General features: G+C 45.8%; 1 protein-coding gene across 2 annotated transcripts in view; it reads right to left on the bottom strand.

Annotated features, from left to right (window-relative positions):
- ZDHHC14 (zDHHC palmitoyltransferase 14) overlaps positions 1–17,052 on the bottom strand; it is a 274,447-nt gene that overhangs the window by 56,727 nt on the left and 200,668 nt on the right. For both annotated transcript variants that reach the window (XM_007451350.1, XM_007451351.1), the window contains exon 3: positions 13,846–14,004. In XM_007451350.1, coding sequence (XP_007451412.1) covers positions 13,846–14,004 — 159 coding nt within the window. The remainder of the gene's footprint in view (positions 1–13,845; positions 14,005–17,052) is intronic.

The raw sequence follows: 17,052 nt of genomic DNA, 5'->3' as shown, positions 1-17,052 counted from the left end.
CCTCTGCGGCTTCTGCACCGGGGCACGACCCCGCGTCCCCTGCATCGGCAGGCGGACTCTCAACCACTGCGCCACCAGGGAAGCCCCCCTTCCCCCTTTTTTTCTCCTCTGTCTCTGACCTCAGACACCAGCCAACCACTCACAGCTGGACACACGTGGTGCCCAGTTCCTTGAAGCTGACGTCACTGTCTCTGGGTCCTCATGTTTAAGTCGCTGCAGATCCAGTTCTGGACCAAGAGCCACAGAGGGTTCCGGTGGTTACACTGAGTTATGTACTTTATAGACTCAGGTCATTCTGTCATGATTGACCGAAAATATGTGAACTTGATTTTTCTTTAAAAGCATTAATTTCCTAATATGGGGAAATAATCATGCGCTCAGGAGACAGAGGGATCAAAAACTCACTCTTCTTTGCCCCAAGTCCACGAATTTAATGAAGCACTTAGTTCCGTGGCTTCTTCCTCTGGAGGATTTCTGGGATCCATCCACGCCGTCTTTCCATCTGCACGGCTACTTCCCTAGTTACAGGGTAGCTGCAGCCCTCCTACCCATCTCCTAGGCCCTGTCTTATCACCATCCAGTTCACCCTCTGCAATGCAGACAGTGAGCACTTTCTGAAACACACGGTTGATAAGGCCACTCCACTGTCCCTTGCCCTTGGGATAAGACTGAAGCTCCTCAGCATGGCTTGGAAGGCATATTGCCTCTGGCTGCAGCCCTCTCTGCCTGCAGTCTCCACTTTCTCTAGTCCCATGGGTCTGCCCGCCTCCCGCTGCCCTGAGCCTCTGCACAGGTCATCCTCCTATGACCTGTGCATCCACTGGTCTCAGATGGGATGCTCCTTCCTCTGGGTTAGGAACCTCTCCCATACGCTCCCACATGACCCTGTACCACAGGAGTCTGTGAATCTACCCGAGTTCCTCGGTAGGGAAGCTCTGTGGGCAGGGCTGTGCTGTTCACTGTCACCATCGTCTCCCCAGTGCCTGCTTAGCACAGAGCCTGACACACCAGCAACAGTCAGAGGATATTCCTTAAACAGGTGAGCCAATGAAGTGCTGACATGGCCATGTGCATAGCCCTAAAGGATTACTAGCCTAGAGGCTCCCCGCTTCCCTGAGCACAGCATTATAATAACCCCAGGCACACATGCTGGCGATTTCCTGTCCTACAGCAAATATTCAGCATGATCAAAGAGGAAAAAAATGCATTTTGGGCTCAATTTATTGGACTGAAAAACAAACCCATAAATCAGTAAGAGGCAATGGTTTTTCAGGCACAAACAGCTTGATAGAAAACTGGTTACTTCTATCACATGATAAATGGCAGACCACTCTACTGGGATATTGTTGTGAATTGAATGTGTAAGAGCCTACATACACTCTGTAACACTATCTTGTTTTTGCTAACTTTCAATGAAAGGGTATGTGATACAAACCATTAGAAAACCCATGTGGGGCTTGGAAACAATCTTGGCTTCAAATTTAAGATAATATTGTATTCTTTTTTGAGGGAAAATTTAAATTTCTTTATACCAAGGGCTCTTATCTTCCCAATATTTCTCAGTAGCATAAACAGCCTGAGGCAAGAACAATGGGAAGGAGTAAATTCTCAGCAATTTTTAAGAAGGGCCCTATTTACCCAAGAACACAGAGCTGGGGAGGAGGCTGGGAAAGGCCAGCGGCACAGTCCTCGTCCTGCCCCTGAGCTTTCTGTTCTCTCCTTTGTAATGAAAGGGTGACACAGATGCTCCCAGAAAACCACCAAGAATCTGTAGCAGGCTGGACACCAGGTTGGCAAGCACCCCGGGTGGGTGGGTGGCCCAGGCCTGACTGCCCAGTGCAGGAAGCTGTGTGTGTGTGTGTGTGTGTGTGTGTGTGTGTGTGTACGCTCTGCACACCTGTGTTTGGGTTAAGAGCGAAAGAGGAAGAAACAGAGGAAGGAAGAACGAGCCCAGTAAAGTTTTTCTTTTTTTAAAAAAGCAGCTTTTAAAAATGGCATTCTTGAAATAAACGTTACTGCCTATTACTTGAAAAAAATCAACACCAACCCTCCGGTGGGGTGGAGAGATGTTACCTGTCATCTTAAGGAGTCTATTTTCTAACAACTGCAGAGTCTAAACAAGATTTAACCAGACTTCTTAATTTCGTTTGTGTGCCATGAACCCTGTTAGCAGTCTAATGAAGCCATGCACCCTTCCACCTTATTAATGTTGAAATTAGTAATAAATGTCACTTTCAAAATAGTTTAAAAGTTGTGACACAGTAGGATACAAGCTTATTTATTCATATGCCAAATAATAAGAGCTACAGTTCATCAACTACTGTGGTTTCGAAATAGCAAATGTAAATGATCTATTTTCAATGTCCGTAATGTCATATGAAAATGTCTGTGGTTTCTAGTGGTGACTAATGCAACTAATGTGGTTTGTTGCCTGTATTCATAATTGAAAGAAATATTAAATTTCATTTAGAGGTTAGTGAGATTAAAGATGTCAGAGTTTTCCATCCAAGCTCTTGGACCCCCTGAATCCCATCCATGGTGCCCAGGGCAAGAATCCCTGCACTAAGCAACCCTGAGAAGCAAGGGTCTCAGCCCCTGGTCAGGCCTGTGGTTGGAAGGAGTCGGGCCCAGGGAGCAGGCTGCACTTCGGCAGTAGGGCCACAGTCCTGCTGTGTGTCCTCGTGGCACCTCATTTCTCGCTCTGGGCCTTTAGGGGAACCTGCTCTGTCCAGGCCATGTGGTCAGTGAGTTTCCCCAGGTTTGGGGCTCACTGCTCCCACTCGAGTTGCGGGGTCCCATCAGCTTTCCAGTACCTGCTGATCCATTAAACTCTCCCCTGGGATCTTAAAGACTAACAGGAATGCTGGGGGGGAGAAGGCCTGGTCCAAGGTCCAAGGTCCTGGTCCAAGCCTCTGTTATACAAAAACTAGGGGATGCTCAGGCAGTATAATTTCAGGAGGGGAATATAATCTTCATATGCATCTATGAGAGAGTTTTTAAAATTTAAAGTACTTATACATATATCCTGTCGTGCTGACCTGATAATCCTGGGGAATAACTAGCAAGTTGAGCTTACTTATGACTTTGCTTGGGCCCGACCAGGTTGTGCCAGACACTTACCTTCCCCACCCTCCCTGCAGCTTTTATAAGACTTTAAAGGCTGGTAACCGTGTGTGATTCAACTTCCTGCTCTCTCTCTCTGCATGCTGCACCCCAGCCTGGGCCAGCACAGAGCTTCACTCATGGTGGACATGAACTGTTGGATGATCAGCGTTTCTCCCAGGCTGGAGTAGAAATTATTACATTCTCTCATGTGTTTAGGTCTTCCTTGTCCACCTGCTGCTGACTTTCAGGCCCAGCTGGGTTTTTCTCTGCTCTAAGTCTGTGGTTTATGAACTTTCACACAGTGGTTAGGAGGCTGCCTTCTGATTCCAGCTGCTAGAGTTTTGCTGTGTGATCATGGACAGTTCCTGCCCTCTCTGAATTTGAGTTCTGTAGCACATGGGGGTGATACTCTCTACCTCGACTAATGCCCAGGCTGGTTGTGAGCAGCAAATGAGATAACATACACAGAACTACCCCCAAGAGTCAGAAGCCATACATAAATATATGATGGCATCATAAAATGAAAGTTATTTTAGTATAAATTGTTTCTATGTATCCATTTCACTTCTTTTATCAAAAAAGATAATTACATTTTCATAGGTACTAGGTTCTTATAGAAGTGATTCCAATTTCCATTAGACCTTTATTTAAAATACTTCTCAACCTTTTAAAAATAAGATAAAATTTAATCTGTTCCAACAAACCGAATTATTTTTATAGCTTTTTAAAAACAATGTCCAAACCTGTATTAAGCTTTCAAAACTAAAGCGTACAGGTTATTTTTCACTATTCAAGTTTCCAACCTTTAACAGCTCAGTCCTGCCCAATTCCTACAAATAGTGGGTGGAATTTGGTGAAACATTAACACCCAACAGAGAACAGCTGGATGGGCTGATACAGCCACAAATATCTTGGAAGAAGAAACTCTGGGGCTGGTAAAGTATGTTGCATCCTTAGCCCTCCCTAGTTCCCAAATCCGTTGCTGGAGGCCAATTTCAATTCTCGGCAACTCAAGTTAACAACTGATTGTTGGGCATCTTCTATAAGGCGCCATCTGCTTTAAAAAGATGAATGAGACACACAACTGCTTCTTAGAAAGTAACTGATCTTTGGCCTTCGAGTCTCCCTGCATGTGACAGATTGGTGTATTTCAGCAAATACTCACTACTCCCCTTCTTGAGGGGGGAGTATCCTTCCCTGCCCCACTGACAGGTCCTGGTCACGGTCATGTGCCTTGTTTGGCTCATGAGTCTTAGCAGATGTACCGTAAGCTGGGGCTGTAAGAGATACTGCATATTTTGGCCCCCATCATGTGGTCCAGTGACCGCCCACCCCCGGCCCCAGTGAGGAGAACATGCTTGGCACTTGCTGTCCCTTCCTCCAGGGTCCCAGAATCAAATCTGAGGAGAAGCCTGAACCTAAGCAATGCCCGGAGCCAAACCCAGAGCGGCCCCAGGAGACCCACAGGCCCATGAGGAAAAGAAAGGCTGTTGATTCAAAGCCACTGAGATTCTGGAGGGTGTTTGTCATACTGCATCACTGGCCAAGAGCTCATCAATTCACTTTACACTGATGTGTGAGATCAGACCATCTCAGGTTCCTGCTCGAGCATGATGCACTAGTGGCTGAGTCTAGTTCCTCTTTCTCAACAGGCACCCAAGGGCTTCAGTGTGACTGCTATTGAATTTTTCCAGCCTTTCCTCCCATTTCTCCTCTTCATGGGAATTGGTCTAAGATGACCCTCCTAAGATCAGACTAGATATCCTGAGTGCTACAACCTGGTCAGTGTTTTTTTCTTTCTTTCTTTCTTTCTTTTTTTGGCTGCGCCGCATGGCTTGTGGGAGCTCAGTTCCCCGACCAGGGATTAAAACTGGGACATGGCAGTGAAAGCCCGGAATCCTAACCACTAGGCCGCCAGGAAACTCCCTAAAATATTTCTTTATGATGTTAGTTCACTTTTCATGAGTCGGCAGGAAACTTGTCAAAGGCAGGAAGCCCATCTCAACACTTCTTTGCATTCTACTTGCACATACCAGCCAATGAAGAAATACTTTGGGATGAGTGGTGAACGCCTGCTTTACAGAGCTTTCTACAGATGTGGCCTGATGAGGAATCCTCCTCTTGACTCTCAACACCGCCCCCCCACCCCCCTGGGCCCTGGCCCAGCCACTCAGCTTGGTGGACTTCACCCGTGTTGTCAGGCCATGTCAATGTCCACCTCAGACACCCAGAGGGACTACGGCCCTACGGTGAGTTGCAGAAGTATTAATACTGATGAACTTCCACTGTAAAATGATACTTGCAATGCATGGCTTCCAACAGGCTCCAAAGATGGTAGCTATTTTACTAATATTAATTTTTTAAGGGTGCAAATCATCATAGTAGTGCTCTTCTGGAAGTGGCCACCTCCCATAGGAGGCCTCACTGCTGCCCACTGCTCTCCGCGAGAGATGAGCAATTCCCAACACCCCCAGATGGCTTGACCTCAGTGGTGGATCCCGGAGAGGGTCACAGAAAGTCTGTTCCCATGGCTCTCAACCTTGACCGTGCATAACCCCCACCACCTTTTACTTTGCTACAATGCAGACCCCCAGGCCTGGGTACTCCATCTTGAGGAATTTACATCTGCTTACATGTACTTACATCTATGACAAACATGCTATGAAGGAAATTCTTCTGAAAGTTGAGAGCCTTTGTAGAATTTTATTTTATTTTGGTTATTGCCTCAAAAGCGCCTCTAGACTTTCTTGATTTTAATTTTTTTGGAAGAAACTCTTGGCGGCAGAACACAGGGGCTCTCATTGTGGGGAGGACATGTTGAGAAAGAGAAGGGACCAGCTTATCTGGCTGAAACAAAAGGGTGTCTCCAGCTACAGCATGAAGAATCCATGGAGGATGAGGGAGGCCAAGAGAAGAGCTGGGGGATGGCCAAGAAGAGGTACAGAAGAACCAACAGAAGAACTATTGGTTCCCAGGAGACGGGAACCAATAGTGAAATCCAGGAAACGTGAACTGGTAGGAGACAGAAAAAAGAACGTACTGACAACCAGGAAAGGTTTCAATTTGACATAAGGGAAGAGGAAAAGTCTTCCAGGAAAGAATGTCATTTTATGGTCAAATGAGTCAGAAAGGTTACTTGGAATTCTGCCATCTGTCACTTGAGCTAATAACAAGGAATCATTGATAACGAGAGACTTAATTAAAACTCCCATCACTTTCTGAAAAGGACTTGAGTTGCTTATAAGAAAACCGGGAATAAGTTAGTGCCAAAAATACACACCCCAAAGTCTTTACATTGTTTAGAGGCTGCTACATTTGGCTCTGAGTTTCTTCATATCAATGAATAAAACCTTTTATGAACAATTGGCAGTCTTCTGCACAGACGTGAAATGAATTCCGGCTCTCTCCACAATCTTGCACAGTGTGAGTTACATGACAATGACAATAATATGCCTTGAAGTTATCTGTCATTTTGCAAGTTTCATTAAACCCTTGGTGCACTACAATAGATTATCTGTGGAAAGAAAAACCTCCCAGTTTGTTTTCAGCTAAAAGATCCCACGTCTGTATTTATTCATTTCAAGTTGGAGGTGGAGACACAATTACTGCTGGTCTAAGGCAAACAGAAACTCTCCAGAGAGGTCAGTGAATGGGAGAGGGTGGAAACATGATCAATGTCTTGAATCCAAAAGCATTAATTAGGTTGTTTGATGTATTTTTTAGTTACAGGAACTGTTGCTTAAACCAAAAAGGATAAAACTCCAGACACTAAGAAAAAAACTAAAACAAAGATTAACACAAAGGGGCTGGAAGCCCTCAGTAGCAGAAGAACCCAGCCTATGCGCTACCACGGAAAGCTTAGGGGCAGCCCTCACATGAACAGTAAACAGTTTCCAAAAATCCAATAATTTCCCCAAAATGGTATTGGTAGTCAAACTGTACATTTTAAATCTTGTCTCCTGCCTCAAATTGCATTAAGTTTACACATAAGTTTGTGGAGAGAATGTCTCACTTGAATCTGTTATTTCCACTTTGTTATTTTCTCTCCTTTGGTCTCACCAGAAGTTTATCTTTTTGTTGCTTATCTGCCAAAGAATTAGATCTGGTATCATATTTATTTTTCCGTTTTCTAGGTTACTAATGGTTTTCTTCCTGTTTTTCTAAAGTTTCTTTTGCTATTCTTTTTTCTATCTTCTTGAGATGGCTGCTATGTTCCTCTAGTTGCTTCTAAATTCGGTTTTGTTTTTTGTACTAGACTTCTGAAAACTTCTAATTTCATTGGCCATCCATCATCCAAGTAAGCTTCCTGTTTGTGGAGAATCCCAAAATAGGTGGGAGGTAGGCCCCGCCCTCCACCCCTGTTGCAGGAGCTGAAAGTGGGGCAGCTACCTCCCCCGGCTCGCTGGCTGCTTGGGTGTGGAAATGAAACAGGCCCAGGGGCTCCCACCCCCCAGATCTCTGAATCCAGAGCCCATGGTCCTTGCAGATAAGAGTCACAGTTCCAAGCTGATGGTAGCAGCAGAGTCAGAACTCAGTGGTGGTGTCACAAACATCTTGCTTGTGGTGCTTGCACCTCCTGGGACATCCTACTGCAGGAATGACTGGCTGCGCTCAGCCACCCAGCCTCCCCCGGCTCTTCCAGGCTGCCGAGCCTGGTTCTGCAGCCTCCTCCTTCCTTTCTATGAGCTACCTGATAGTTTTCCAGATAACTCCTTTTCTGCTTATGTTAATTATTTTGTATGGTTAGAATTTAGAATTCTGACTGGCATGAAGTTTTATTTTGCATTGTTCTTATTGTCATTTTCTAACTATTCCACAAGTACAATTTTGAAGTCCCTGCCACCCAAGAGTTGATGAAAAGGTTCTTAAAAAACATTATAATTGGTTAGGTTTGTGTATTTATATTTTTGTGATTGATTTCTAGTTTTATTGTTATGTCATTAGGTGACACAGTCTGTGTAATATCTGCTTTTAGGAAGTCAGGAATTTCTGTGCAGCTAGTATGATTAATTTTGCTAATGTTCCACAATCAGTTAAAAAAGGTAAGTATACTTTGCAGAAACAAAGTTCAGCATATAGTTATTAATTATATATTCATTGTCTTTTATTTTCTTACTTTTATTTTGTTTACCTGAGCCAACAAAACCAGAGGTATATTATTGTTTCTAACTAGCATTGTTATACCAAATTATCTGTGCATTTTCTAACAATTTTTACTTTATGCATTTTGATGCAATGTTATTTGATGCATATATGCTGATGACTGAATTTTTAAATGTACTCTTTACTAACATAAAATTACTCTTTTTTTGATCCATGTAATATGATAAATACAATGCTTTCTGGCCTTGAATTCTCTTTGGTCTGTTCTTAAGAATCATTCTTGGGGACTGTATTTTATTTTGATGTATCTAGATACTAGCACGGTGCCTGACACACAGGTGCTCATTAAATGTCAGTAAAAAGCAAGGATACTGGAAACTAGGAGGGGCACCGTAAATCTCTCGGTTTTTTGGGTCCCTGGGAGGCTATAAATGCCAGCTTGCTCCATTCCCTTGAAATGATATGCTTTCCTATGTAAAACTAATACCCTTCTCACCATACCCAAGTCGTTTAAAAGAAATGCCAGCGTGCTACCCCACACCAGAAGGCAGCTGTGATTCTAAATCTCAGATATTTCAGACCTCTTAATATTGAGTACAACTGTGAAGCAGTAACTGGGCTCAGCAGAGTGTACGCAACAGACAAGACATCTGCAGTCTCAGCTCAGAAACCCACATCTCAGAGGAAGCAGCTGGATGGGTGGGGGCGGGGAGGGGGAGACACTGTGGGGTGGAAGGGAGAGCATAGTACAGTGCCCAGGAGAGGGAGAGCGAGCTCTTGAAGACAACCGTGAAGCTCTCCCCAAAACAAGAGTAAGTGGGTACTGAGTCCCTGCAGAGGGTGTCTGGAGGTTCTCTGCGCCATCCACATCAGAAATGACAGAAGGGGACAGGTGAAAATGGGGCCAGGTGAAAATGGGGCCAGGGCACCCCCCCCCATGAGGGAGGAGGCTGGTGCCGCCGAGAGCTCTGCAGCGGCTGACACAGCTCGAGGGCTTCGTGCACCACCTTCTCTGTCCTCACAGCGCCTCCAGACATGGCATGGTGGAAGCAGAGATGGACCAGGCAGCAGGTCTGGGACCCAGGTGCTGCCGCCTCTGGGCTGGTCCAAGTCAGACAGACTCTCGTAGAGCAGGCTTGCAAACGCTTGCAGTGCTCCTTTTTAGTGTTTAGCAAACTTAGTTTAGTTCACAGTGCATGCATAAATTACTTTCAAGTAAATCACATTTTATTATGGGTTTAGGTTGTGTTAAAAATACCCAATGCCAGGGAAAGCTGCTGGCTATTCTGACACTGGGCCAGAGCCCACCAAAGGACAGACTTCCCTGAAAGGGTCCACCCTGGTTGGGGAGATGTGGAAGGGGCTCAGCTGGGGCTGGAACATACTTAGTGAGTCTGAGAAGACCTCACAAGGGTACGTTTTGCTTTCCAGCTCCTTCTGTAACTCTTCCTTTAATGACCTAAGGGATCCTAAGGGTCTGAGCGAGCAGAGGTGGCTCCTTGGCCCCAGCTGTCAGTTGTGTAAAAATATTTTATAACGTCAAAAATTGCCTGGAAACACAGACCTACTAGAGAATGGACTTGAGGATATGGGGAGGAGGAAGGGTAAGTTGTGACAAAGCGAGAGAGAGGCATGGACATATACACACTACCAAATGTAAGGTAGATAGCTAGTGGGAAGCAGCCGCATAGCACACAAAGCTCGGTGCTTTGTGACCACCTGGAGGGGTGGGATAGGGAGGGTGGGAGGGAGGGAGACGCAAGAGGGAAGAGATATGGGAACATATGTATATGTATAACTGAGTCACTTTGTTATAAAGCAGAAACTAACACACCATTGTAAACCAATTATACTCCAATAAAGATGTAAAAAAAAAAAATTGCCTGGAAGAACAAACAACCTCCAATACTCTGTTTCATTGTGCAGAAGCGATTTGATGGCAACACAGAGAGACAATGAGAGAGAAACAGAGATAAAAAAAGACAAAGAGACAAAGAGAGAGAGAGGATATATTCATTCCTGCAGCTGCAGATCACCCAGAGCCTCCCAGATTACAGGAAAACAAGGGGACTCCCATCATTCTGTGAAGACAACGTTTGTTCTACGCAGTTCCCTGGGAGCAGCTCGGCAGCTCGTCTCCTGTTACGCACGATAACATCACTGGCAAGCCCTTTGTGAGCCCTCGGTGTGCACCAGGTCTGTGCTTGCTCGGCACTATCTCACTTCATCCTTAAACCTATGAGGCAGTACTAGGATCACCCCGTTTTACAGATGTGGAAACCCTGTGGGGGTGGTCAGATAACCTGCCCAGGTTCCAATATTATCCAAGGACAGGACCAGGATTCAGTTCTGGGTCTGTTTGTCCTCATAGCCATGTCCCAACCGCCTGGCTTTGCTAACCTGTTCTATGTTAGCAACAGAGTTTGCTCCCCAAGAAAGCTTTTCCCTCAGTCCTCAACTCCAATTACACAGCCCCTACAATTTTGCTCTCATTTCAAACTTATTTAACAAAGAAAAATATGCTTCTGAACTGTCTGGGAAGCTGCATTTTCCTCTCCCCCCTCCCAGTGCAAAGTGACATTTATTTGTGTGCCTAGGAAGGACCAACCCAAACCCATTCATTACAAGGGAAGGGAAGCCACATATGTAGACCCTGGCTTTCAGCACATCATTGTATTCTTTTTTTCCCGTGGCTGCAAAAAGTAGAATTTTTTCAAGAAAAGCTTTCTATCTAAAATTAAAATAGTGGCAAACTCTGCAATTATACTTCTCAGTTGGAGACATTTGCTTTCCACTCTCTTTTCCCAAATGCACAAGGTCCAATTCGTTGGTCAGTTAATGGGTCACACCAATTGTAGTGTAATGAACTGGAAAACCAAAACTATGTAGGTTTGAGTTGTTGTGCCGTTGTTCCCCGAGTGCACTAAGTAGCTTTATTTTACATCAACTGTATGCTATTTATCTCACCTGTCCTCCACACAGTGGGGCCCTGATCAGGGTTTGCCAACCTCCAGCCCTAGGGCCGTCAAATGATGCTTGGAGGCAGCTATTGTCAATGCGCTCTTCATCCAGTCTCCTCTTCTGAGCCCACCCCAACCTCCCCGGTTCCTCTCCTTTCCGTTTGCTGTTCTGCATCTTCCCATGCTTGCTTGTGGAGTTCTGGATTAGCACGTGACTTGGATTTGTCAGAAAGGTTGCTCAGAACCTATCAGAAGGGCTCCTGGATATTATAGATTGATGGCTCTTATTTTCTCAGCTGGTAGTTCCTATGAGAAAGGGTACTATCTTATACAGTTATACTATAAGAGACGTACACCATTAACCACATATATAATTCTGGTAAGATGATTTTATATCTAATTCATCAGGATTCTTTAAGGAATATGTAAACCTATGTTTACCTATGGGTGATGGAGGGAACACATGAGGGAATTAGATGAACTTTCAGAAAGTGTTTTACAGTATGATCCGAAGAGAATTTTAAAACACTATGAGATAGAGAGGAACGTTTTATCATGATTAGGAATCTAGCCTAGAGACAGAAGACAGAAGATTGAGACCAACTGACAGGTGTCTAGTAATGGGTAAACATTTTTATAAATAATAAAGAGAAGGAGATGCCCCGTAAGCGCTTCAGGCTTGTAGGAAACAACTCCCTTCCTATAAATGCCAACTGGAACAAGTCATTAGACCTCCAGGAGAAGACATGCAAAAGATTTTATGTGAATGAAATATATATATATATTCCATCATATAACATTTCATCATATAATATCAAAATTACAACCCAAGAAAGGGTCCTCTGAATCCCTACAGATTATTCCCCTGAAGACATTTAGGCCACTGTGCTGCTTTGGCTTAAAAGTATGCTCGAGAAGGGCATGGGATGGCCACTGGGGCTGAAGTCATCAGGAAGGGTATCAGAAATCACACAAAGGCTGTCATGTGTCCTTTTAGAAACCCTGGTGTGTGTCCTCACATAGAGGACCAGGTATAGTTTTGGTCACCATCCTGTAGAGGGATACAGTAGATCAAGAAATTGGCCAGAGAAAGCCAATCAAAAATGTCAAGGGAGCAGTAGTAATAACAGAATAGCAGCTAACAATCACAGAGCATTTGCCGAAAGCCAGGCAACGGTCTAAGTGCTCTGCACGCGTTAACTCATTTACTCTGTTAACCATCCCATGAGGTAGGCACTCCTATTGACACCATTGTAGAGATGAGAAAACCAAGGCATAGAGAGTTGAGGTTGCTTGTCTAAGTCATGAAGCTAGTATTTGTACCCAGGCCACTGGGTACCAGATTCCAGGCTCTTAACTGGTTCTTACTACTTGGGAAAGACAACAAAATTCCATGCTGTTTTGCTACGGAGGCAAAGGCTAAAAGTAATTTTTCCAAGTGAATAAAACCAAAAAAAGGCCTGAGAGGGAAAACATGGGCTTTCTACCAAACTGTAGATGATTAAAGTGAGGATAAAGTAAATTTCAGACAAATAAAAGGAAAATGGCTTTGCACAGCAGGAAACATTATATAACCTTTTTTTTTTTTCTGAAGAATTGAGACTACAAATTCTAATAGGCTCGAAAAGGGTTGGCAATTGATAATGTGTTACTAAGGGAAACAAGGTTTGTTCTGAGGCATTCTATCCTTTCAGGTGTGAGGTTAACAGGATTTCCATGTCTATTCGCCCAGGAAAATCCCTGGTTATTTCTTTTAGAGGCAGGCTATGGGACTGAAGAACTGTGGGTCTTCCCCCGTGTGGCAAAGCCTCAGTCCATTTCTCACTACCCTTCCTGTCACTTGGGGCTTCCACCAGCTCCTTGCCAAACTCATCTCTGAGAAGCTCCATCCCAGGGCAGAAGATGGTCTGCGGGCGTGGGTAGTGGCTCTCAGTCTGAAGCGACAGGAAGCGCTGCCCAAGTAATTCCAAGGGGCTGGCACCCACATCAGTTGTAAAACTCCTGTGCTGGGGTGGTGGCAGCCTAACAGCAGGGCCAAGTCTTACATTTGAGGACCTCTGTGCTCTACGGTGTTCCCTCTGCCTGTTTCCTAGCCTGTTCTGGAGAAAGCAAGCCGACAGAGAAGGTAAGTGGTCTCTGGGAAGAGTTACGATCCTAACTGTAGGCCCAGAAGTCTCTTGGCCTCTCCCTTTTTCCTCTCCTTGGGCTTCAAATGCCTCCGGCTACCCAAGCACAATGCCCCTCTGAGGAGCTGGGAGAGTCTGGCTATGCATGCAGCCAGCTCCTTGGGCAATGGAGGATCTAGGTGTGAAGTGGTTTTATTTCAAGTGTCTGCCGACCCGGCAGCTCCAGGGCACAAAGAACGCCCCCCCCCCCACCGTCTTGTGTACCCGGCAGGAGAAGGCCTAGGACATTCTGCTGCCCTCGTGGTGTTGCAGGATGTAAAAAGAAAAAAGATTTGGCAACGCCAGCCTTGGTGAACGGGATCAGGGGCAGGAGGCAATACGGTTGAAATATTAACTATTATCGAGCTGTTTAGTTCTGAAGGATTAAAGAGACACACATGCTGACTCTCTTTAGCACAGGTCTATTCATAGGAAATCTCTACTCCATCAGCTACAGACATTTTAGCACAAACATTAGAGGGGGAACAGAGGCAATTTCTGTTTCTACTCACCTACGCAGTTATCGCAAAGGCTACAATGAGAGGCACGAGGGGGCCGGAAAATCTTGCAGGTGAAACAATATTTAAGTTTCACAGTCTGGCCATTGATGATGACTTCCTTGGTTCTGGGAGGTGGGCGGTACCCCCCTGAACTGGTGCCGTTTGCGATATCTGTGGAGAAAAGAAGACAAGAGCACGGGGGCTTAACATAACACTTAAGCTCTGCAGGCTCCCGCACCTAGTAGGCCTGGAATCTGCATTTCCAAGCGCAGGGCCCACAGCCAGCACCTTGCTGGGAGGCACCTGACCCCTAGACACACGAATGCGGTAGGACACCGAAGGCTGGCCGCCCCACAACCTTCGTGCTCCTCGAGGGCTTGGGGCTGCGCTGACAATTCCACACACGCTGCAGTGGCCACGTGACTGAGCTCTGCCCAATGGGGTGCAAGTACACGTGGCCCCACCCAGCCGGTGGGAGCCTCCCCTGAAGCCCACCCACTGTTTCCCCCCTTCCGCAGGCCACCTTGGAGACATACACTGGGGCCCCCTGAATGACTATGCACACATGAACGGAGATCCTACACCAGCTAGCGCTGTCCTAATTAATACAGTGGGTGATACTGACATCAGGAACATTTCGCTTCTCCGACGCCGGCTCAAGAATCTCCCCACTTTGCACCTTGGCCACTTCAAAAATACCAGATATTGGGTGGGGGGTGGGGTATACAGATTTAAATATATATTTAAATAAATCATTACATGTATATTTAAAAAAACAATTTCTATATTTTATTGTCTGAACAGCATCTTTTATTTTTTTAGAAACAGTTTTTTTTAATGTTGAAGAAACTACAAATACGTATTTTTTTTTGTTCAAGTTTCATTTCATCTTATAACCTGGCTCTCATCCCTGAGTTCACATTAGAATCACCCAGGGAGCTTTTCAAACTCCCCTAGTGCAGGGACCCTGCCCCCGACCCGATAAATCAGAATCGCCCCGGGTGATTCTAATGTGCTGTAGGGTTGAGAACCCCTGCTCTACAGGAAGATAAAACATTTTATTCTCATCTAGACCCCTCACAGCCACAAAGAATTGAGGTCAGCAAGCTCTGCAACAGGAACAGAAGGCCACGGGTAAATGGAGAACAACAAGAATATCTGTGAGGGCTTCAGCTGGGACTCTGCGGCTGATAAACACAGGTGGAGCAGAGCCTGGTGGCTGGAGGAATTCTTGGGAAACTTCATGGTGTTCTTTTAAAACAGAGCTGGTAACATTTAATTCGTTTTAATTCATACACTATCAGATGGCGACAGCTGCAACATACTTTCAGTAAATTTCCAAAGTGATAGGAATGAGTCCCATCCTCCACTCAGCTCCCCCCACCCCCTTCCCAGCCATGAACTCAACCTGGGCGAGAATTACGTGGAGAGCTTTCAAAACTACTGATGCTACCGTCCTGCTCTCAGATATTCTGATTTCATTGGTGGGGTGCAGCCCGGCACCAGAGGTTTTATAAAGCTCCCCAGGTATGGGAATCAGGGCCTTGTCACTGTGGTTCATGCAGCATCCGCAGCATCTGAGAGCTTGTCAGAGAAGCACAGTCTCTCTCAGTCCCACCCCAGAGCTCCCGAATCAGAATCTGCATTTACTGAGACCACTAGCGCCCTCCACTCCAGGGGGTGTCGTGCACCTTAAAGTTTGAGAACCCTGATCCCGGATGCCTGTAAATGCTGCCCATCCACATGTCACATGCACCTCTTACTCTCATGTTCCTCTCTGTTGTGTACCCAGATACACTCACACGTATGACAGAGAGCTAAACTTAGAGAACACAGAAACTTGGAGAAACTTTGCACACAGGAAGGGGCCGCTTCACAAATCACAGCCAGCCACCCAAGCATTTTCACGTGGAGAACCTGGTGATCAAGGACAGCTGATGGAATCTGCAGAGCTGCACCCTCTGTCCCCCCAGGACTGCTCTCACTCACAGAATTCACAGCTCACAAGTCATGATTTCAGGGGGTGCCCCCTTTACCCCAACCAGCAATCTTTGCCCTACCTCTATGGATTTGCATATTATAGATATTTCATATGAATGGAGTCATACAGTCCTTTGTGACTTGCTTCTTTCACTTAGCATAATGTTTTCAAGGTTCATCAGTAGTGTTAGCATGTATCAGTATTTCATTCTTTTTTTTTTGCGGTACGCGGGCCTCTCACTGTTGTGGCCTCTCCCGTTGCGGAGCACAGGCTCCGGACGCGCAGGCTCAGCAGCCACGGCTCACGGGCGCAGCCACTCCGCGGCACGTGGGATCTTCCCGGACCGGGGCACGAACCCGCGTTCCCTGCATCGGCAGGCGGACTCTCAAGCACTGCGCCACCAGGGAAGCCCCCCAATGTTCTTTAAGAGGCTCTCTGAGGCCTGAAATCTGCCCTTAACCCTTTAGCCTAAGGCTTTGATATGTGTGAAGATACCAACCCCATTGGTAGGGCAAGCATTTTGAGTGGTTCCAAGCCATTTACTCTTCATGGAAAATTAAAGTTCCACAAGGAGGTTGTAGAAGGAGAGGTCAGAGTTCAGGAACACCTGAGGGAGAGAAGGCAGGGTACGGAGCAGGATACGGAGAGTAACGAGCAGCCTTCTGCTTCACATCTCCGCTGAGGACAGTCATTCCACCTGAGTAATTAAACAGCCGTGGCGCCATCCCAAGGACTCTGGGTGGCCTTGCCAAGCAGGACACCCTCTCTTGGCATGTCCCCCACCTGCCTGGCACCCCAAGTGGCTGCCCTATTAAACAGTCCTAAGTCCAGCCGTCATCTGGAGAGGGACCAGCTTCCAAGGCACATACACCGGAAAGAGGGCAGCATCTCAACTGATTCTGTGATAAGGAAACAAAGAGACGAAGTGGCTGCGTACCTCCTGAAGCATCGGGGTAAAAATAGCTGGCTTTGAACACATCAAAGATAAGGTCACAACCCTTCCAGTGCCAACTGGATGCCGCTGAGGCCTAAATTAAGTATGACTTGGAGCCTCGCTAGCCTTATGTCAGCTGTGAAACCCACTGTATCTATTTAGCTCTCAAAAACATGCGTAGGAAAACTAGAAAGTCAGATAGAGGTTTAAAAAGAACAATAACCCAATCAATAATATCTGTGTTACTTTAACCAGAAACGTTTAAAAAATGATTTGTCAAGAAAAATATTTTAAGAAGCAGGAA

Source organism: Lipotes vexillifer, unplaced genomic scaffold (genome assembly GCF_000442215.2).
Source record: "Lipotes vexillifer unplaced genomic scaffold, Lipotes_vexillifer_v1.1 scaffold935, whole genome shotgun sequence".
In the NCBI taxonomy this organism is placed as follows: Eukaryota; Metazoa; Chordata; class Mammalia; order Artiodactyla; family Lipotidae; genus Lipotes; species Lipotes vexillifer.
The sequence above is the reverse complement of the archived record's forward strand: the minus strand, read 5'-3'. Positions and strand labels throughout refer to the sequence as shown.